This window comes from Culex quinquefasciatus, chromosome 2 (genome assembly GCF_015732765.1).
Source record: "Culex quinquefasciatus strain JHB chromosome 2, VPISU_Cqui_1.0_pri_paternal, whole genome shotgun sequence".
Taxonomy (NCBI): domain Eukaryota; kingdom Metazoa; phylum Arthropoda; class Insecta; order Diptera; family Culicidae; genus Culex; species Culex quinquefasciatus.
In genome coordinates this window covers 64,348,485-64,370,721 of record NC_051862.1, presented here as the reverse complement: position 1 = coordinate 64,370,721, position 22,237 = coordinate 64,348,485, and the positions used below count along the sequence as shown (strand labels likewise).

Below are 22,237 nucleotides of genomic sequence, written 5' to 3'. Positions count from 1 at the left end.
AATGCATTCTCTTTCTATCACTCCATCTCTTTTCCTCGTTGACGCTCACTCACCGAAGATTCTTCTCAGCATACCGCAATTAAAAAACGCGAGAGAGAGAGAGAGTGTTGGAATATTTTGTTGTTGAGGGGGGAAGGGAGGAGTTGGGTGATTGTGAATGCGGGAATGAGAGAGGAAAGAGGAAAAGAGAATGTCATACAGGGTTGTATCAGCACGAGATAGACATCGGCATTTTTTTGCTAAGAATATCGCAACGGAAAGAAGGGCAATGTTAGTTTGGAGATGAGCTCATTTGAGATTTGATAAATTTAATCGCTGAGAACTGAAAGTTTAGGACCGGCCCGTGGCTTAATGGCTACACAGCAAAAAATCCGATGGTAAAATCGCATGCAAAAGCATGCACATCACCTTCGTCAAAAAAGACACTGAATATTACACGCTGCATGTACAATTTTTGAAAACACAAAAAAAAAGTTGCAACCGACGGGATTCAAACCCAGCACCAACAGTAAGGACTGGCGCCTTAGCCCGCTCGGCCATCAGACCGATGAAAAATGGAAAGGATAAAAGTATATATGAGCTTGACATTTCGGTCAAGTAGGTTTCCCATACTGATGAGCTACATATTTCAGGGTGTAATATTACACAGAATTTCATAAAATATTGCAAAATTCATATTACACCCAGGCCTTTTACACGCAGCTGGATTACTACTTTATTTGCTGTGTACGGCTCCCGCCTCATAAGCGGAAGGTTCCGGGTTCGATTCCCGACCGGTCTCCTTGAAATTATTCGATTATAATTGAACTTTGAATATGAACAAAAAAACGCATGGAATCAGGTGGGATTCGAACTCACACCTTTAGATTGGTAATCAGATGCTCTAGCCACTCGGCCACCGAGGGGTTGACACCCCTTGAGTGAATTAATCCGTAGTGGTGAAATAATGTCACAAGGTCATCTAGGGGAAATCTACCCTTTTTAATCAAACACCTATCTTCGTCATATGGAGAGTTTGATGCTCGATTAAAGCTCCAAAAATACTATTTGGGCTATAAACTTACCAGCAACAGCACCGCCTCGAGTAAGCACGCAAATGTATGCCACTTACTGGCCAAAAAGATCACATTTAATGCACTTTTGATCATAACACACACGAGAATCCCTCAAACGCTTAATGAATATCGCCAAAATTACCTTTTCACTTTCGCTTACTTTTTCACGGCGCTTAAGATATGAAATTGCTTCCAACTACCGGCAACATGTTCTTTTGATCATTAGTAAGGCACTCACTTGAAGAATAATCCCGAAAAATGTAATAAATTAGCAAGCGCCATCAAAAACAAACGCGTCAAGTCGTTTGACGTTTCAATTTTCACTTTGCATTCCAACCGAAGGCTGAAGAAAACCGAGCGAGAGACGAAGGCAAAAAAAAACAAAGGCTGGCCGTCAACACCACCAGCAGCACAGCCAGCGATGCCAGGAAACTTTCCCTATAAATGCCACTTTTCGTGAGTGTTCGTTTGAACTGTCAGCGCAAATGGCAACACTCGACAGAGTGTTGGAAGAAAAAGAACTAAGCCGATATTAGAAAAATGGGCGTGGCCCAATGCATTCGCCTCGATTAGAATACCCTTGGGATTTTTTTGTTAAATGCTTGGTAAAGAAATAGAATAACTTTTAGTGAAAGTGAAAATAAACAGAAATGTTCACAAAAACTTGCTCTACTCGTTGGTGTACTTGGTTTTAGTAAAATTCAAGGGAGACTCTAGATTATCCAGCATCATTCAAACACGACCGCTTATTAGGATTAAAATGGGTAGATTTCCCCTATATATATAAAAAATTTCGACGGTTTTGTTCGAACGCGAATCAATTCAACACGGAACGTCGGATCGAGGTGCTCTTTGTTGCGTTGGGTTCGTATAAGTCCAAGGAAGGTTCTTACGCCAAAAAGTTACAACTTTGGCCACTCTGATACCGATTCCGGAAAATCTGTGGATTGTATGGGAAAAGTTACGTGAACTCAAACTTAGATCACAGGAGGCTGAAACAAGAAACGTCAGAAAACCAAACAAGGGCAGGACGAAGTTTGCCGGGAAGAGCTTGTTTACTATATAATACAACAATCCCTCTCTCAACGATTCCCCTACACACACCACACACCATATTCTATAAATAACTCGAAGTGGTTGGTACGGTATGTCCCCACTTCTTCTTCTTCCCCTGATGATTCCATGAAATGTGGGCTCCGTTCATAGAATCTGTCTCTTGCGGTTAATGCAACGCAGTAAGCCGGGCCGCTTTAGTGAGTGTAATACATTTCGGGGGTTCTCGAAAGTACTGCAATCATTAATAATGACAAGAAAGAACTTGAGGCGTAATCTATCCATAAGTTCTTCCCGGATGCTTTCTTCGGACTGGCTGCGCTTGTGTTCGATTAGATTAGATTAGATTAGATTAGATTTAATCGCTGAGAACTGAAAGTTTAATATTTTTACAACCCTGCTCATAGTTTTAGGTAGTGTTGTAGTGTTATAAATAATAATATTTTAATGTTTTTCCTATCGGAAATGATCTTCAAAAATGTTTAAAAAATTAAATACTTGTTATGTAGAATTTTTGTTTCCGGATTTATATTTGATTTTTTTTTCCCTTTTATATAAAATGCCGTAATAAGTAAAAATCGCCATTAATAATTTAAAATACACAGGAATAAAAAGATTGATGTGGTTAATTATGTGCCAAAAGGTAATAACATACCTAGTTTAAATTAATATGCATGGACTATTACTTATAATTTCTTGAAAATTCATAAATTTACATGACATTTGTCTGATTGAGTTGTATTTAAACTATACATAAAACAAATCATTTTGATTTCCAGATAGTGGAAAACCTTCATCAATATGTAATTGGCACTGTATATTGTTAAAGATATGGTTTGCAATAGATACATTGGACACAGTTATTATTACATCACCAACTCATGCGGTGGGTTGAAGTTGGAGTTGGAATTTCACACCTCTCTTTATTATTCAAAGCAAGCAATAAAACCGAAAAAAAGTCTTGAAAACAGAAATGAAATTTTATGCCTTATTCAAATTAAGATTAATTGTCTTTAATATTGGATTTCAATCGAAAAAAATAAATTATTTTAAATAATTGTTGCATGCAAAGCAGAATATTTATCATTTTAAAATTGTTGTTAAACCAAAAAAAAATCTGAAAAAGAATATTCTAAGCAAACCAAAAGCTTGGTGCTCACTCTTTCTATTTTGTTCCAAGAACTCTCACAAGTCTCCGATGATTTATTTACAAAACAGTTGCGATTCGATCTCGGAATTCACTCGCACGAATCCGATCACATTTCCCACATTTTTCGCAAATCAGAACCCAGCATGTGGTGCTTAACTAAGGCGTATAAGGGGAGAACTCTCCACTGGAGACAATCTAATCGGTTTCGATCGCCTCACGGTTTATTCCCCCAAAACAGCAGGAAAGTTTGTTTTCAGGACATTGAGCTCTTAAATATTTTTTCAAGAGGAAGAACTCCCAAAAGGAACAAAACCAATAACCGCTCCAACCTAAAAAAAACGCAATTTTCGTTGAAATTTATCGGACTCTAAACGAAACTGCGTGTGCGCGCGCTCGCAATGCAAGTTCTGTGCGGGAGTTTTAATGGGCCAAGTATTTAGCAATAACCGTAAAGCACAGAGAGTATCCTCTAGCAGCCGGTTCGCCACGAAAACAGGACCCCTTCCAAAACTCCACGGGGTGGCCGTAATTCAGAAGATAAAAATATTACAATTCCCTGGCGTTTTCTACAGCCGTGTGGTGGGATATGGGATAAGTACGCTCGCGCAGACATCCCACTCACGATCGTCATCTCTCACGGAAGGTCGTAACGAATGCTTATTGATGAAGCTCGTCAGATGTCTGTCCGACCTGCGTGGTACGGTTAACTGGAGTGACTTTGGTCACTTATACATTAAAATACGAAATGTTCATGCAAGGCAATGCCACCCCGGTTGACGGTATCTCCGTGGAGGACCAGACAGGTCTCAACGACCCAGTCCAGCCCAGGTATGGGACAGGATGATTTTGCAGCTCCGTTGTCGATCCGTTGTCCAACGCAGCGAGAGGGAAATTGAATTTAATGAAGCTAAAGTGTCAATTTAGGAATGCCCACAGACAACAAGAGTCCTCCTCACGCGGGGCGGTACCGTTGAATGATACCTGGAAGGCCTTCAACTGCAAGCCGCGACGTGAAATGGCGTGTCTTGCATACATTTTAAATCCAATTTCAAGGGGGCGTTGAGATGTTGCCCCTTGAGGTGAGGCGACTCCCGGATTACGCCAATAGTCTGACTTTTACTTCTTCATGTTTCCCGCTGAAGTACCATGCGTTTCCACCCTCAAACTAATTGAAACCTTCTTCTCTCGCCCCTCTTCTCCAGCTACGATGGTTCCGGCAACGGTCTAGGTGAGCCCCCGTACCGGGGGCACCACGGCAGCCCGCACTCGTCCCCGTCTCGGTACTCGTACAGCCAGAGCGCCAAGACCAGCATCCAGCATTGGCGCACGTCCAGCGCCGGGGCGTCCGACTTTAAGCGCAACTCGCGGCTCCGCAGCTCGACCAGTGCCGTGCCCGGTGGGGGAGCCGGCGGCAGGGTAGGAGGAGGAGCAGGAGGTGGGAGCGCAAGCGGATCGGGAAGCAACAGCAGCACCAGCAGCAGCAGCGCCGGATCCAACATGGTCGACCTGAACATCCCCCGGGGGCACTCGCCCCACTTTAGCCCGTCGCGGCAGACGAGTGAGTATTTTTGTTACAATATTAGCTTTTTTTTTAATTTAAATAATATAAGATCAATGACCCGGGACGCCGGGACCGTGGTGTAGGGGTAAGCGTGGTTGCCTCTCACCCAGCTAAGGTGTAAAAAAAGGTTTGCAATTGCCTCAACAATCAAGCCTTCGAACACCTAGTTTCGAGTAGGAATCTCGCAATCGAGAACGCCAAGGCAATACTGTAGAGCGAATAATTGGGTACTAAAGCCCCATGTCAATTTTTATGTACAACGGTAAAAAACACGATTAAAAACCATTTCTGATCACTTTTTTTCATTCTAATGCAAAAAAAAATATTGACAAGTTAGTTAATTGGTAATATTACATTTTTTCGATGGTTCAACTATGGTCCCCTTGGAACGAGCTGTCAAGTAGGAACTTTTCTGTCAAGAAGGAACGCGAGGTTAATTTTTCAACATTGATTTGAAATACCATTTTAAACTCTTTGTGGTCGTAGAAAGGGTCATTGTACTCAGAAAAATAAGCTTTATCGCTGTAAACAATAATATCAGTAATCTAAGCTTCATTTTAGGACCCAATTTGATTTTGATTTTTTTGAAGATCAATGAACTAATTATATAGGCACTAACAAACTTGATGTTGTACAATAAAGGTGCAAATTGTTAGATGAAACTTATTTTTTGACATGATTTTTTTTATCAATAATTTTCATGCAGGCCAAGGATTGATACCTAAGAGCATGCAATGGCACTGACCTTGTTGCGTGCTCTTCGGTTGACGTCCACGTAAGGAACATCCTGGAAGGAGCGTAACTAACTACATCCGTAGTTCTGTTAGATCATCCGAATTATCTTGATCAGAACAGTATAGCTCTGGTTCCTTGCGAGTGTCCTATTTTCTTACCTCCACGTTGGCTTGGTTTTCATGATGACCTAGCTGGTGGCCTGTGGAAACGGATCGTAAACCTTTGACCACCGCGGGTCAGAGTCGAGACGGCTAAAAGAAAGGGGCGCGACAATGTGGGAAAGGGAGTAATTTGTGATTGTAGACGGTATTGTTTTGATTCGCAGTATGTTGAGTCAACTGCTGTGGATGTACCTGAAACATCGCACAACGGGGTTTCTCTTCTCTTCATTCTCAGCTACCACCTATCTCCTATTTTTATTTTGCTCTACTGATTCTCACTTCTTCACTGATTTTCTATTTAATATCCATCATTTGATTTTGATTTTACTAACTTTTGATTCTCTTATCTCTCAAAGCTTTTCCACTCATTTTTACCAATTGATACTGCTGTAACAAACTTTGATTTTTTCCTTAAAAATATACGTTTCCTTAATGTACTAGTAATATCAAGTCTATTTATCATTTGCCTAATGTTTTTTGATTTTATTGCGAATTTATATATTTGATTAATTCTTTATCTGTCCTATACATTATCATTACTATTATCTAAGCTTGTTTTGTATCTCTATTTATTAACTATTTTCTAATTTTACATCTAATACATCTAGCTTCTCATTTTTATTCTTTAAAATACGCTCATCATTCTTTTACTATTGATTCTTTGTTTTCTATTGTTTTCAATCTTCACCCTTTTTTCAAACAAGTGAGGTTTGAGCTCTTACTCAATTTATGGTATGGTTAAAAGATTAAAACAAATATTACTATTGTACTTTTGAAAAACTTTTATAACATGCTTAGGACCAACAATTGTAACAAAACACCGCGACAAAAGAAATAGCTACATATAAACACGACTCAACAATAGGGAAGATTTCAGGAGAAAACAATACACAGTAAATAAAAATTAGTTTTTGAATTCAAACTAAAAATAAAACAGTTCTTGCTTTAATGAAAATTGATAGGAACACTATAAATGGTTAGGCGCTTATACTTACATCAAACCCTACGTAATGTACCACCCCCGGCCGAGTTAAAATGCGTAACCGGAAAAGAAGGTGTGCATGCCTGGCACGAACACTCAAAGCGTGTTCTAGCGTGCTGCTCGTACTGACTCAGAGCAAGGGTGAGATGTAGGTGTAAGGGCAGTGCGTGTTCGTCGGGAACCTAGTGCATAAGATCGGTCAAGGCCCGTTCTTACACTGAAAATTGCGAATTGCGAATTGCGATTTTTTTTATCAATAATTTTCATGTTTTTATCTTCTCTTTAAGTGAAAAATATATTCTTGATTAAATATTTAAAAAATATCATGCAAAAATCAGAATTATATTTAGGATGGAATTGTTTTTGCCATCAATAAAAAAAACTGTATTAAAAAACCATGTTATTCATAAAATAATCATATCGCGGGATCCACATCTATGTTTGATGCTATTTTATTAGGAAGCTTGATTAAATAGGAAGAATTCATTTAGTTTTGCAAAGAATATCTCAACGTTTATCTACCTTTAAATGAACAGCTACAAAAAAATAAAATTTGTTGAAAAATAAGATTTGATCCTTAAATGTGAAGTTTGTTTTTTTTTATTTCCCTTCAAAAAAAATCGAGTTATTTTGACCATCCGAGAACTTGATAAATAAAACGCTTAAAAATGTTAAAAGAATAAAAAATGGAACCTGTTCAATTCGATCAATTTCAATTCAACATAAAAAAGATAATAAGAATATTAATCTATCTTAGAGTTTTGATCTTCCTCCACCACCCTAAAACAAAATATGGAAAAGACGTTAGGCAAGAGAAAATATTCAAAACAAAACTATCCAATACTTGTTATTACCTACATATACATTTCTTTTCAAAAGGGACACTTTTTGGCCGCTTGAGAATTTTTGAATTTTGAGGTCTCAATTAAAAAAAAAAGAAGTGAAACTTTGTGAATTGTTCCATGAATTCTAAGAAGCTACTTATCTTTTTTTTACTTATCTTCAAAAAATATACGGTACACAGAATGTAAATTTGGATGGTGTAATTTCGGAAGGTTGAATATCACAACTTTAATGCTGTAATTTTTCCTCAATTTAGACAAAAAAAGTGGTAAAATTTCACATTTTTTTCTGACATAAAAGATGTACCCCTTCCCAGATGTAATATTACCATGGGTTTTTTTTTCTGTGTAGCATAACTGTTATCATTCCTTGCAAATTTTGGTTATTCTTTTTGCCTGCATGTTTTGAAAATTTTAGTTATATTTTTAAATATGGTCTAATTTAAATTTTTTTTATTTCTATTTTTTTAATTTTTGATTTTTATTTTGCTGGAAATTTTCTAATCTTATCGAAAAAATAATATTTTGATAATTGGAAATTAACAATGAAGTTGGGAAAGTGTTTTATTGATTATTTGGCTCTTCCCAAATGTAACTCGCGAATTTAATTGAAAAACGAGCTTAAAAAGACAACCTGAAAACAAAAGTTAAGGACAACCGAGCCTTACCTACACAGAAAAAAATCATGGTAATATTAAACCTGGGAAGGGGTACATCTTTTATGTCAGAGAAAATGTGTAATTTTACTACTATTCTGGTGTAATGTCGCTTTTTTCAGTCTAAATTGAAGTAAAATTACATCATAGAAGAGGTAATATTCAACCTTCCAAATTTACACAATTTTTTACTGTGTAGCCATCTGAAGTAGTTGATAAATCCAGATGAGTTTGCAGAGTTACGTTACGTTACACAGATTTTATTGTAAACAAACTATTTCAATAACGACAATCTGCTGTGTTTATTTTTTTTTAAACTTTTCCAACATCTTTTTTTATATTTTCAATCAAATAGGGCAAAGATTTTTTTTGCAAATTTTTAAGTTTGGAACCACAGATTAAAATGTAAAATCATTTAGAAAAATGTATGTTCATAAAATCATTGATATTTTGCAAATTTAACTATAACTGTGGTAAGCATTTTGAGATACGTTTTACTTTCAAATTTTTACTTTCTCTTTGTGTGGCTGTAAGTTTAATCTTCATAGTTTTTTATTCAAATTTATTGGCAATTTTCAGAACTTTTTGAGAAAAATATGATCGACTTGGGAAACCATGGGCGTTATAGAAAAAAAAAATATAATTAAATAAACTTCGCAAAAATCAAACTTCAAGTAGATTTATTACGAAACATGAAATTTTTTACCCTACAGTTTTTTCAAAGTTTTCCATTTTTTGTAAAACTAAACAAAAATTTAAAAAAAACTATTTTTACCGAATTGTTCTTAACAACAATTTTGCCGAAATTTATCAAAAACTTCGATTTCAAGACACAGATACCATTTTTGTAAGGAAAGCTGTCAAATTTGTTTGGAAACTTGGACTAACGAACCAATGACGCAAAAAAATCTTTGGTAATAGGGAAGGCTCCTACAAAGATTAAGACGGAACTTTGGCACTGTGTTTTGAAGTTTTCAAAATGTGAAATAGAAATATGTTTGTCATCAAAAATTAAATTCTTCGAAAACAACCTCGTTCAAACGATTAATTTCATATGAAACAAGCTCGATGATGCCCAAATCCGAACAATTTAATCAATCAAACCGTCTTCAAAACTCCGTTCCCAGGTATCACTTTCAATATTTTAATCACCCCTCCTCGATTGGAATTCACTGTGTAGATACCCGAACGAAACCCTCCACCCATTTCAAGACCTCGACAGACACCTTTAAATGCCAATTATGTGCGCGTGTAATGCGATGCCATGGCTTGTTTATATTGCTCATTTGGCTGATTTCGGCGTCGATTCTGCAAAGTTGAGAAGCAAAAAAAAAACCCGTCGCCCCTATCTGCAGGTGCTCGTCGCGTGAAATTTTTATTGCGTGTTTAATTTCGCGCGAATTTTGCTTAAGAATCACCACCAAATTACACACTTGAGAGAGAAGTGCAAGCCTTTATGGGAGTTGCAATTAAGGCTTTTTTTTTCACTCTTTACTTTAGTTCGCATCACCATCGTCTTCACTGCACTTTTGCCATAATAAGGATAGCAATTCCTTTCGAAACAGTTTATCCATGATGCGACCAATAAACGCTCTTTCATGGTTCAATAATTGCAACCTTTCAATTTACGATCTTCAAGGGTGTGCGTCGGAAATTAATTATCGACAACTTTGGCGTAATTAATTTCCTCGACCTTCGTGCTTCAGGTGTAATTTTGTTGTTTTGGGGCTTTTAACCCCTCGCTCCCACTCCTCACATGGTGTAATGGATAGTTTGACAAGCATTTAAATTTAAATGAAGACGAAAATTGCTTCGGAATTCTGCGGTCGTCTGCTCACGGTGTATTTTTTCGAGACCTCAATGATAAAAAATTCGGTATGTCTGATATTTGGCACCGTGAAAGAAGGGCTCTTTCCCGACATTTTGCGGTATATACCGAAATATTTCGTCGGGGGGTCTAGTGCAACTTTTTTTTTTGAAGATTATTTTTCGATTTTATGGGATATTTGTTTAAAAAAGTCACAGAAAATCGGTGCATTCATGTTGATATCACTCAAACTTCTTATGAATATGCCTTGGGGACTCTATCCAACTATATCTGACCAATATTTGACCTCCAATAAAAAAAATCGAACCAAATTTACCAGATTTCTAGCTTTCTTTGAAATAACCCCAAAATCCAAGCTGGAAACCCCGATACGACCGAAAGTAAATCTTTTCTTTGTACAATTTGTCATGAAATAACAGCAACACATTGCCCGGATACAAATTTGAGCATTAAACAATGCAAAACATAGATTATTTATTTAATAAACTGTTTATTACCCAATAGGTTCCGAAAATATTTTTTTCAATCCTCGGCCACATAACACCATTACATTTTTAAACATTTTAGAATCAATCACATTGTACAAAACAGTTTTCTGAACAAGTTCCATAAAAAAGTATCACTTTTGGTTCAATATAAGCAAAGATATGCCCAATTTCCTGAAATAAATAGTGCCTTTCTCCAAAATTTCTTAATTTAATTTCCTTTCACACGATGGGCTTTGCCTACTGAGATTTGTAATGAGTGCTATAGAATAATTTCATTAGTTTCGTCAAAACTTGTTATAATTTTTACGTTTTAATAACATATTATCATCATAAAAAATATCTTAGTAGGCAGTGCCCAGCATGTGAAAGGTAATTAAATTAAGATATTTTGGAGAAAGGCACTATTTATTTCAGGAAATTGGGCATATCTCTGCTTATATTGAACCAAAACTGATACTTTTTTATGGAACTTGTTCAGAAAACTGTTTTCTACAATGTGATTGATTCTAAAATGTTTAAAATGTAATGGTGTTATGTAGGGAGAATAAATAAACAGTTTATTAAATAAATAATCTATGTTTTGCATTGTTTAATGCTCAAATTTGTATCCGGGCAATATTTGCTGTTATTTCATGACAAATTGTACAAAGAAAAGATTTACTTTCGGTCGTATCGTTTCCAATTTGGGGTTATTTCAAAATGGCTGGTTCGATTTTTTTTATTGGAGGTCAAATATTGGTCAAATATAGTTGGATAGAGTCCCCAAGGCATATTCATAAGAAGTTTGAGTGATATCAATATGAATGCACCGATTTTCTGTGACTTTTTTGAACAATATCCCATAAAATCGAAAAAAAAATCTTCAAAAAAAAAAGTTGCACTAGACCCCCCGACGAAATATTTCGGTATATACCGCAAAATGTCGGGAAAGAGCCCTTCTTTCACGTTGCCAAATATCAGACATACCGAATTTTTTATCATTAGTTTGTTCTAAAAAATACACCGTGCTGCTGTAAGCTCATCTTTGGCTGACTCGACAATGTCATACATCACCTGAGTGAGCGTGGTAGAATTACAACTCTCTGAAAACAGCAGCAGTGGCACTGAATAATTAAATTACACATGCAATTTTCCCACTGACTGCAGTTGCACCCCGGAGTAGTCCGACTGACTGTGGGCATCATTTTTCATTCTCGTGTTTCAGTTCTGGTGGGTTTGCCCTTGGCTCAATACACGATGGTTGTCATTTGGAGTTTTAAATTGTGTTTTCTGGTAAAGCCAGAGAATTTGTCGTACTGAATGCTTTTGGCTAATATCGATAAAAGGAATTACCATATTAAAATTTGATATGATTTGCAAAAAAACCAATCCACTTTAACGACCCCCGGGTCTTTTGTGGTCTCTGTTGCAAGTTTTCTGCTCATTTCTAGGCGTCCGAAGGTTATGTGTGCTGAGTCACCCAAAACCTCTTTTACGCAATGATTTGCATTGCCTTAATAAAATAAAGTAAATGTTCAATACTTTCTGCAAAAAAGGACATAGACAATTCAATTTATTTTAATTACCGAAATAACAAAAAATAGAAAATTTAAATAATTGCTGCTTCCGCTTCAGATAATTTTGCGACTCTGACTCCAACTTTAGCTCTCCGGAAAGCCAGACTCCAACAACACCACTTCCATACATAGTCTACGATGATTAACTTACTCAAAGAGATCAATTTTGGTGCACTTTTGATCATAATTTCTATTTTGCGAGACCATTTCTCATCATTTTGGTGGCACACAAATCCACACGCAAGATCAGTGGTTAACTGCTTAATGAAAGTCGCCATCAATATCTTTTCACTTGCGCTAACGATTTCAAAGCGCTTAAGATATAAAATTGCTTCCAACTACCGGCAACATGTTTTTTGCACATTAGTTAGACACTCACTTGAAAAATAATCCCGAAACATGTAAACATGTAGCACCATAAAAAAAAACGCGCTAAGTCTTTTGACGTTTCAATTTTGACCACCCATTCCAATCGAAGGCTTTGGATGGTTCTGATAATTTTCCATGTTTTCCAACAATTTGAACCACACAAAAAACATATTTCCACACCAAAGTTCCTATTCTAAACATATATGTGAGCAGATGTTGTAAAATGTATAAACGCTAAAATTTTTTAATTTTCCCAACTTTTTTAAATAATAGCTCAAATTAATGGAAGGACTGCAGATATTTAATCAATCTAAACGGTATTTTATAGTGAAATGACTCTTTAATAAGCCTTCTTATTGACAAAAGCAGATTCTGTAGGTATACAATTATACAGGACATTTTAAAAGGGGGTATATAGAAGCGTTGTCCCGTCACGAAAAATGACAATTGTTTAATTTGCAATAGTTCGTGAAATCGGATTTGCATCATATTTTGGATTCTCTTCGTACTCAAAAAACCCTTTAAAATGCTTATTAGAAATCGAAAATTGGTCAAAAGGAACCAGAGTTTCGACTGACGCAAGTTTGCGTTGTCCCGTCACGCTAATTTTTTGGTCAAGGCACGAATTCAAAAAAGGTGCTCATTTCTCGTGTCTAGAAGCAAATCGTGTAACAGGCCAGTTTTTGATCGATCTAGACTAAATCGACCCTCCAGAATCCAAATTTGCCTGTTGATTTTCCTAAGTCTCAAAGGGAAGCGAGATATTCAAGATGGTGTCTAATATGGCGGCAGAATGGAAAAAACCACCATAAAAGGATTTTTAAGTTCAATCAACTAGTCAAATTTAACTAATTTGGGGTCGCTGAACTTGAATATGAGCCATATAATACTCCAAAGTACTCGCCATATTGGCCGCCATTTTGGATTGCACATTCCCTGAGTAGGTACTTTGGAGTATTCTATGGCACATATTTAAGTTCAGCGACCCCAAATTAGTTGAATTTGACCCGTTGATTGCCTGTTACACATCTGAAAAAAAATCAAATTTTCTAGCTTCGCCATATTGGCCGCCATCTTGGATTGCACATTCTCTGAGTATTTTGGAATATTCTAGAGCTCATATTTGAGTTCATCAACCCTTTGTTAAATTTGACCTGTTCATTGTCGATTACATTTCTTTATAAAATATCGAATATTATTGCACCGCCATATTGGCCGCCATTTTGGATTGCACATTCCCTGAATACTTTGGAGTATTCTAGGAGTCATATTCGAGCTCAGCGACCCCAAATTAGTTAAAGTTGACTAGTCAGAAGAGATTTTCACAATTGCTTCATTTCGTGACGGGACAACGCGAGCAAAACCCTCTTTTGCAAAATGTCTGCGTTGTCCCGTCACGAAACGATGTACCTGTCAAATCCACAAAATTTGACGAAATTGGGTGATCTAGGAAGCAAAATCTTCGTTTTTCATTTTAGAAACAACTGTAGAAAAAGGTTTTTCCAAAAACTTACTAGGAGAGCAGAGTTCTTCACTTTTGTGTATAAAAATCAAAATGATCCAATTGTACGATGTTGTCCCGTCACGCTACATATGTATCTCACTTGACTCAAACTTTGTGTTTTTAAATGTTTGCTGGAATGAATCTTATAGGAAATTTAATGTACCGTCATCAGGGGTGACATTGGGTCTGGGGGGTGAAATTGGGTCATACAAAAATGCTGAAATTTGTATGACTCAATCTCACCCCCCAGACCCAATGTCACCCCTGATGACGGTACTTTCCAAATTTGTATAAATATTGGTACCTTTTCCCACAGATTTTAAAGTTATCAGCAAAAAACTGAAAACATATGCGTACAAACGTTGTCCCGTCACGAAAGAATCGGTCAGTTTTTTTTTTATTTTTTTCCCTCAAACTTATTAAAAAAGTAAATTATTTTTGCTTTAAAAATATTCAAAAAAAATTTGACGATAAAATTACAATTTTAAATAGAAATCTTGGATTTTGAAATTCTGTAAACTGGCATATTGTCAGATATTAGTTTGGTGTTCAACACAAAACTGAAACCTTGCTTTTCTTCATCCACCCTTTTCTTCCGCAGCACAAACCGGCGACACGCAGACGCTGCACGTGTACCTGCCAAACCACGGCTTCCGCATGATCCGGTTCGACGAGGCTTCGGACGTACGGCAGATCATCAACCTGATCGTCAACTCAATGTCTCCGGGCCACAAGACGAACCCGCAGAGTTACGCCCTCCGACTGAGGCACATGCTCACCAAGGAGGTGCTGTGGATGCCACCGGACACTTCGATGTGCCAGGTGATGGCGCACATCTTCAACCCGAGCTGCAGCAACGCGGACTGCCCGAACGTGGACAAGAGTACGATTGCGAAGCGGATGCAGCAGAAGACGAGTGGAGTGGTGGGCCATGCGAACAGCGTGTGGAAGGCGGAACTGAGGGTGCGATACATACCAAAAAGCTTGAAGGAGTTGTACGAGAAGGATCGGACAAGTTGTCACTTTTACTTCGATCAGGTCAAGCAGGACTACATCCAGTCGAACGTGCCGAACATTGATCAGGACATTGCGGTTCAGCTGTGCTGTTTGGGCATTCGGCATTACTACAAGGACGCGAACCACTCGTCGAACGACCGGAAGCAGCACCTGGAGTACATCGAGAAGGAGATGGGCTTCAGCAACTTTATACCGAAATCTGTGATAGATACGATTAAGCAGAAGAATCTGAAGAAGCTGATCCAGGCGGCGTACAAGAAGGTGTACAGCTACACGGAGATGGAGTACATGCTCAAGTTCTTTGATTTGCTGAGGACGCAGTACACGTTCGATCAGGAGCAGTTCAACGTGCAGCTGAGCAGTGGCTGGAACATTCGGGTTGATCTGATCATTGGCCCGCACGTGGGCATTTCGTACTCGGCGAATCCGCAAGCTCCGCCAACGAAGGTGACCGACTTTGATAGTATCGAGCGGATAACGACCAGCGTGGTTTCGTCGTCGCTGACCAAGAGCGATCACCAGGGTCGACCGCTTCACCAACACAGCAAGAATTCCAAAGACCAACCCGATCTCACCAGTTCCTGCGGCAGTGGAGACAAGAAGGGTGGCGACAAAAAGGGCGTCACGTGCTCGTGCAGCGAGATCAAGACTCAGCTGAGGATCAAGGTCAGCGGCAACAGCGAGGACCTGACGATCACCTGTGATGGTATTAAGACTTCCGAGAGTATAGCCGATCTAGTCGATGGTTACTGTAGATTATTTAACAATACTGATATTAGCTTATGGGATCGCACCTTCATACCAAAAACCACGCCCAGCAACAGCGCCACCAACTCGCTGGAGAAGAGCAGCCACCACTTCAAGAAAATGAGCGACTCGCAGTCCTCGGAGAAACACGACTCGAGGCGATCGAGCAGCGACAAGCTGAACAACTCCGTACTAAACGACCTGGAGGCGAGCTCCAGCTCGAACGCCAAGCCAACGCTCAACGAAGACTACGCCGAACTGGGCATGTGCGGCGATGACGAGGGCGACTACTCGACCCCAGCCGCCCGCAACTACGAGCTCGATCGCAACCAAATCACGCTCAACGAGATCATCGGCGTGGGTCAGTTCGGCGATGTCCACATCGGCACTTGCCGCCTCTCGAGCAAATCCAACCTCGTCAGCAAGCTGAACCAGTCGCTGACGAGCGAGTTCGACGATCTGTCCCTGTCTGGAAACGGCGAAAACAACAACAGCGAACAGCAAAAGGGTGGCGTCGTCCAGGTTGCGGTCAAGACGTGCAAAGCGGACGCCGACCTGGCCACGTCGGAAAAGTTCCTCGAAGAAGCATGTAAGATTAACTCAAAAGAAAACAAGTTTTTGACCTCGATTGAACGTTTGCTTTATTCCCTTCCAGATATTATGCAAAAGTTCGAGCATCCCCACATCATCAAACTGATCGGCATCTGCAGCGGCTCGCCGATCTGGATTGTGATGGAGCTGGCCCGGCTAGGCGAACTGCGCGCCTACCTCAAGAAGAACGGACCTAAGTGAGTACTCTACTTCTTCCCCTTCTTTGTTTTCTCCTTCTTCCCCTTCAACTTCTTGCCCTTCGGCGCCTTCTCCACCTTCTCCTCCTTCCGGTCCAACCCAACCGCTTCGCGCCACTCTAGCAACTTAGAGCTCGCCACCGCAGCGTTCTCCATTCCCGCCGGACCCGTCCGATGAATCGCGAAAAGGCGCCTCCGGCCCGCGATCGGGAGCTGGACGTTCCTCCGTCTACACTCCAAAAACTGCGGCTTATCTCCCGATAGCATGCCCGTCCTAGCCTCAAACGCCTCGCCGTAACCCCACGCGCCAACCTCCGCCGGCGGTGGGGCCGGCCGCCGAGTCTTGATCGGGGTAGGGCGTTCCGCTCCTGGAACCACCCGCTCCACGTAGAAGCAGCAATCCGCCTCCGGATAGTAACGAACCATCGTTTTACTGCTCTGCTCGTTCGCAGGTTGAAGCTGGGAACGTTGCTGCTGTACTCGTACCAGCTGTCGACGGCACTCAGCTATCTGGAGTCGAAGAAGTTCGTCCACCGGGATATCGCCGCGCGGAACGTGCTCGTCAGCTCACCGACTTGTATCAAGGTGAGTGAGGGTTCAATCGGGTTTTTTTTCTGGGTTTTCTTTGTTTTCAGGAATCACTTGAAAATTTTGACGCCTCTCCGGTCCAAAGTTTTAAATAAAAGTGACAAGAACTGTTACAGCAGGATGCTTGGATCCAACATTACTATTGTTTTCTTAATCTTGGAAAAAACAATTGATAAATTCCAATAATTGTTTTACATAAATAAATAACTTTATTCATTAAAATTACCCGTAATTTCTTCTTCAATACAAAACATATTTAATTTACGTAATAAGGCTTAGTGAATAAAGAAATAGGAAAATTTAGCTTAATTTGAATTTCTTGATTTAAGAAAATTAAAAAAAAAACACATTTTTCATCACATAAAGCAAAATGACAGATTTCCAAAAAAGTGTCCACGTGATTTATGGATGGTCCTTAATTTGCAATATGGGTATCAAACGAAGCGAAATTTTGCATGCTTCATACATACATTTAATTTGTGTATGCTTCATACAAAATATTGCGACGATTGATACCCATATTGCAAGTTATGAAAATTTGACTACTTTCGAAAAAATACGGCCATTTGTGAAATTTTTGTATTTTACAAAAAAAATTCTAATAAAGTGCAAAAGCAAACAAAATTTCTCTTCGTTTGATACCCATATTGCAAATTTAAAAAATTTGAGTATTTTCGAAAAATACGGTATTTTGAGATTTTTTTTATATTTTACACAAAAAGCTTAAATAAAATGAAAAAGCATACGAAATTTCGCATCTTTAGATACCCATATCGCAAGTTATGAAAATTTTATTTTTTTCGAAAAAAATACTGTATTTTGTTAAAATTTTAATTTTTAAAAAAGAAAACTCTAATAAAGTAACAAAGCATACCAAATTTCGTTCGTTTTATACCCATATGAGCAATTCTCTACGAAATCGGCCGATTTCGACCATTTTTATTTTTTGTTTTTTTTTTTTTTATTTGGCTCAAACTTTGTGGGGATATGTGTCATTGGTTCACCCATACAAGTCTCCATACAATTTTGGCAGCTGTCCATACAAAAATGGCGCGTAAATATTCAAACAGCTGTAACTTTAGAGTGAATTTTCTGATCAATTTGGTGTCTTCGGCAAAGTTGTAGGTATTGTTGAGGACGATTGAGAAAAAAATTGGTACACGGAAAAAAATTGCCGATTTTTTTATTAACTTTTTTCCACAAAAACTCAATTTCCCAAAGTACGTATTTTTATATGTTTTAGGAGACAAAAACCCGCAACTTTTGAGCCATAGAGAAGTATGGTAAAAAAATATGCCACCGAGTTATGATTTTTTTTAAATAGTGAGTTTTTGAAAAAAAAAAATTTCATACAAAAACTAATTTGACTTTATTTTTTTATGTAAAATTGAATTTGCAATCGAAAAGTACTTTACAGATTTTTTTTTGAAAATGGCTCCGTTTTCAAAATATAGCCACCGAATGTTTGATTTTAGCGAAATATCTGCAGTTTTTCGATTTTTAAAAATACTGACCATGAGTGACAATTTCTGAATTTTTTTTTTTAGTTCAGAAATTTTGCTATAAAATTGTCCAAGAGACATTGAAGATTGGACTTCTGGTTGCTGAGATACAGCGGCTTAAAAAAAAGAAATAGAAACAGCCTTTTATTGGCTTTTTTCATTGTGTTGATTAAATATTTAAATCTAATTATACCGGAAATTTGAAAGAGTGTTTAAATATTATTGATTAAGCTCCCCAAAGTTAAAATTTCTACTTATTATAATTCATAATTAATTTTTTCTTCTTTTTTTCCTACAGCTTGCCGATTTTGGACTCTCAAGATGGGTTGAAGACCAGTCGTACTACACGTCCACCAAGGGGATGCTGCCGATCAAGTGGATGGCGCCGGAGTCGATCAACTTCCGGCGGTTCACGACGGCCAGCGACGTCTGGATGTTTGGTTAGTAGATTTCACCCACTTTTATCTAGTTAAGATTCTAATTGTGCTCTTCTTAGGCGTTTGTACCTGGGAGATTCTGATGCTCGGGGTGAAACCATTCCAAGGGATCAAGAACTGCGACGTGATTGGGAAGCTGGAGAACGGCGAACGACTCCCGTTGCCCCCAAACTGCCCGCCCCGGCTGTACTCGCTGATGTCGCAGTGCTGGTCGTACGAACCGCACAAGCGACCCAACTTCAAGAACATCAAGGAGGTGCTATAGTGAGTATTCGCGGGTCGTACGGTGATTTGTGTTTGAGATATTGATGATTGGTGTTTTTGAACAGTGAAATACTCATGGAAGAGCGGCACAGCGATTGCGAGACGATGCGTCGCGAGAATCGCCGCGTGGCCGCCATGTCCTGGGGCACCGGAGACGACGTGGCACCTCCCAAGCCGGCACGTGGTCCCATGATGGGTGGTAAGTTCTAGGTTGATTGTAAACAGTAGTGAATCCTCACCATCTGTTTCGTTGCAAGCAGGCGAACCAGGTTCCCAGCAGGGCCTCGGCGCTCCCCAGACGTACATCATCGCGCGTGATCCGACGGTGCTGGCGGCGTTGATGCGCGAGAACGAGCAACGTGGAGTGAACGCGTCTTCGTACACGACTCCTGCCTCGGTATTTAACACCCTAGCTGTAGACTTAGATCATAAAGCACAAAATAATACTGATAACAACGAGGTCGCCGCAGTTCCCGCCAAGGAACCCGCGGCCTCCACTGCCGCCACCGGCGGCGGTGTTGCCGACAGCGGAAATCTTCCGCTAAAAACCATTTCCCTGCCCGCCACCGAACTACTCAAACTCGATCCCGTCGTCATGGACGAGGCCAACAACCCGATGCACGACTCCGCTGGTGCTGGCCAAACCAGTGCGCCATCCTCTTTAGAAGTCACCGACAACCATCAAAATTCTCTCGTAGCTTCGCCCTCCACCAGTACGCTTGTACCCGACTCAGAACAGGTCCCCTCGGCCGCCGCCACCGGCGGCACCGAAACCCTGGAGCGCTACAAAAATCCACAAGACTTCCTTTCAGCCAACAACAACCTCGCGTCATCCAACTCCTCGTCCTACCCAATCCCATGCGAAATCATCAACGCGTACACCCAGCAAACTCATTCCGTGGAACCGACCTACAAGGCGATTCAGAAGGCCCAACAGCAGCAGCAGGGAGTGATGAACAATAATTTCATGCATTCCAATGCTTCACAGCAGCAGCAACAGCAACAGTTTTATGTTCAGCAACAGCAGCAGCAGCAACAGCAAATTCCGGCCAATTTGGTCATGTATCAGCAGTATCACACTCAACAGCAGCAGCAGCAGCAAGTGGAACAGTACTTCCAGCAGGTTTGTGCGGTTTTTCGATGCGACACAGCATGGGGAGTGCGCGCGCTGGTGGAATTGTGAATTTTTAAATTATGTTTTGTCCTTTGTGGCCTAAAAACGAGCATGTTGATATACGAAAACTAATATTTGGGATGTCATATGGACCGAAATGATCATCATTTTTAAAATATTTGGATGCATGTTATAAATATAATATCAAAGTCATTCATTACACTGAAAAAAAAATTCAAATTATTTTCAAATTCTAAACTTCCCTTTCAAGATTTTACATCATATTTTTTATTTGAAAATGTAAAACATTTTCAATTTCAGAAAAAATATTTTTTGGTAGATAATAAAAATATTATAAACCAAAATAAACCCCAATTAAAGCATCGTAAATGCTGAACATGGTAAAAACAATCCCAAGTGGTCAAAACACTTATTAGAGTTATTTCTAAATAAATTTTTGAAGGTTATATCTAACAACATTTTTTAGAAAAGTAATGATTGAATTCTCGACCTATCAGCACATGAGCCTAGAGTTATAACTCTGAAAAGTGTGTGCAACTGTGTCAAAGTAATAAATAACAATAAAAAAAATCTTATAACTTCCTCTTGTTGATTTCGCAGCCAGTCTTTCGAAGGGTATCCTAAAGAATGTCATTCATCGGTTAATTACGTCTAGCATCTTCTTTTCATTATAAACATTTGTAGTGTGCTTTGAAATGCATTGGAACAACACAAGCATTGAAGCGGCCAGACCTACTGCGTAAAATTAACTGCAAAGATGATTCTTTGCAGTAGAGTGAGTTTTGAGCACGAATGATGAAACATCAATACATTTCAGCACACGTTACAGTTTGTTTGGGCATTAATCATTGGGAGCTTCCATGCTAAGAAGTTTTTAGGGTCCGGAACCTATAAAGATGGGACATCGTATTACTACAACAAGGCGTAATAGCACCACCAGTGTTGGGATTCGAGCGAGAAGAAGGAAAGCATTTCTCGCTCGCGAGCGAGGGAGAGAACTTGTAGTACTTTTCTCTTTTCGCTCGCGCTCGCATTTTCGTTCGCGTTCTCGCTCGCGTGCGCCTGGTGCTAGCCGTTCGTCCTAAGCTAGCAATTTGTTTATCAGGCTTATGAATGCGAACCAGGCGATGGTAACGTCATGATTCGAAATCCGGACACTTAGTAGCAAATCATTTTTGTTATAGCTGGCAAAAAATCATGTAATAAGTTGGAAATGTAGAAATATCATCAGGATTTAGTATAAACAGTCAGCTTTAAGAGAATGCATGCAAAATATGTCTTTTCTAACAATTTTTCATCAGAATTAGAAAATTAAAATGACTTGTTGTGCTTCGAATCCCGGACACTGTTAAAAGCTGATTCGAAATCCGGACACTTTTGCTTCGAATTCCGGACACTCGATTTTGCTTATGAATCGCACACATTTGGACTGAAATGTTAGTGAATGGTATTCTTTAGGTCTCAAATAAGCTGTTAACATCAGAACAATCGAAAGTTTATATAAAAAATTGCTAGAATTTAAGGAAATCAAAAACATAAATTTCTGCTTTGCCTTTCCGGTGCTTCAGACGCCTATGAAATATTTCAGTTGAAATGTTTCGCATTTTTGGTAAACTTATAATTTAATTTAATTTAATGGTTTTGGCATCAACTACAGCGTTCAAACAAACTTTAAATGAAAGTTGATGTTAGTATTCATCAAATAACAAAGTTTTGACATTCATAATGCGAACTTATATCCAAATAATTGATAAAACAAGTTGAAGTGTCCGGGTTTCGGAGCGTCCGGGAATTCGAATCATGACGTTATAGAGGTGCA

At 39.0% G+C, this 22,237-nt stretch overlaps 1 protein-coding gene across 4 annotated transcripts in view; it reads left to right on the top strand.

Annotated features, from left to right (window-relative positions):
• Window positions 1-22,237, top strand: part of LOC6052203 — a 48,179-nt gene that overhangs the window by 13,295 nt on the left and 12,647 nt on the right. For 2 of the 4 annotated variants that reach the window (XM_038256638.1, XM_038256640.1), the window contains exons 2-9: window positions 4,461-4,816; window positions 14,542-16,293; window positions 16,360-16,492; window positions 16,945-17,077; window positions 18,881-19,022; window positions 19,079-19,283; window positions 19,349-19,482; window positions 19,541-20,406. In XM_038256638.1, coding sequence (XP_038112566.1) covers window positions 4,461-4,816; window positions 14,542-16,293; window positions 16,360-16,492; window positions 16,945-17,077; window positions 18,881-19,022; window positions 19,079-19,283; window positions 19,349-19,482; window positions 19,541-20,406 — 3,721 coding nt within the window. The remainder of the gene's footprint in view (window positions 1-4,460; window positions 4,817-14,541; window positions 16,294-16,359; window positions 16,493-16,944; window positions 17,078-18,880; window positions 19,023-19,078; window positions 19,284-19,348; window positions 19,483-19,540; window positions 20,407-22,237) is intronic. The other 2 variants (XM_038256639.1, XM_038256641.1) reach the window with 2 other exon arrangements.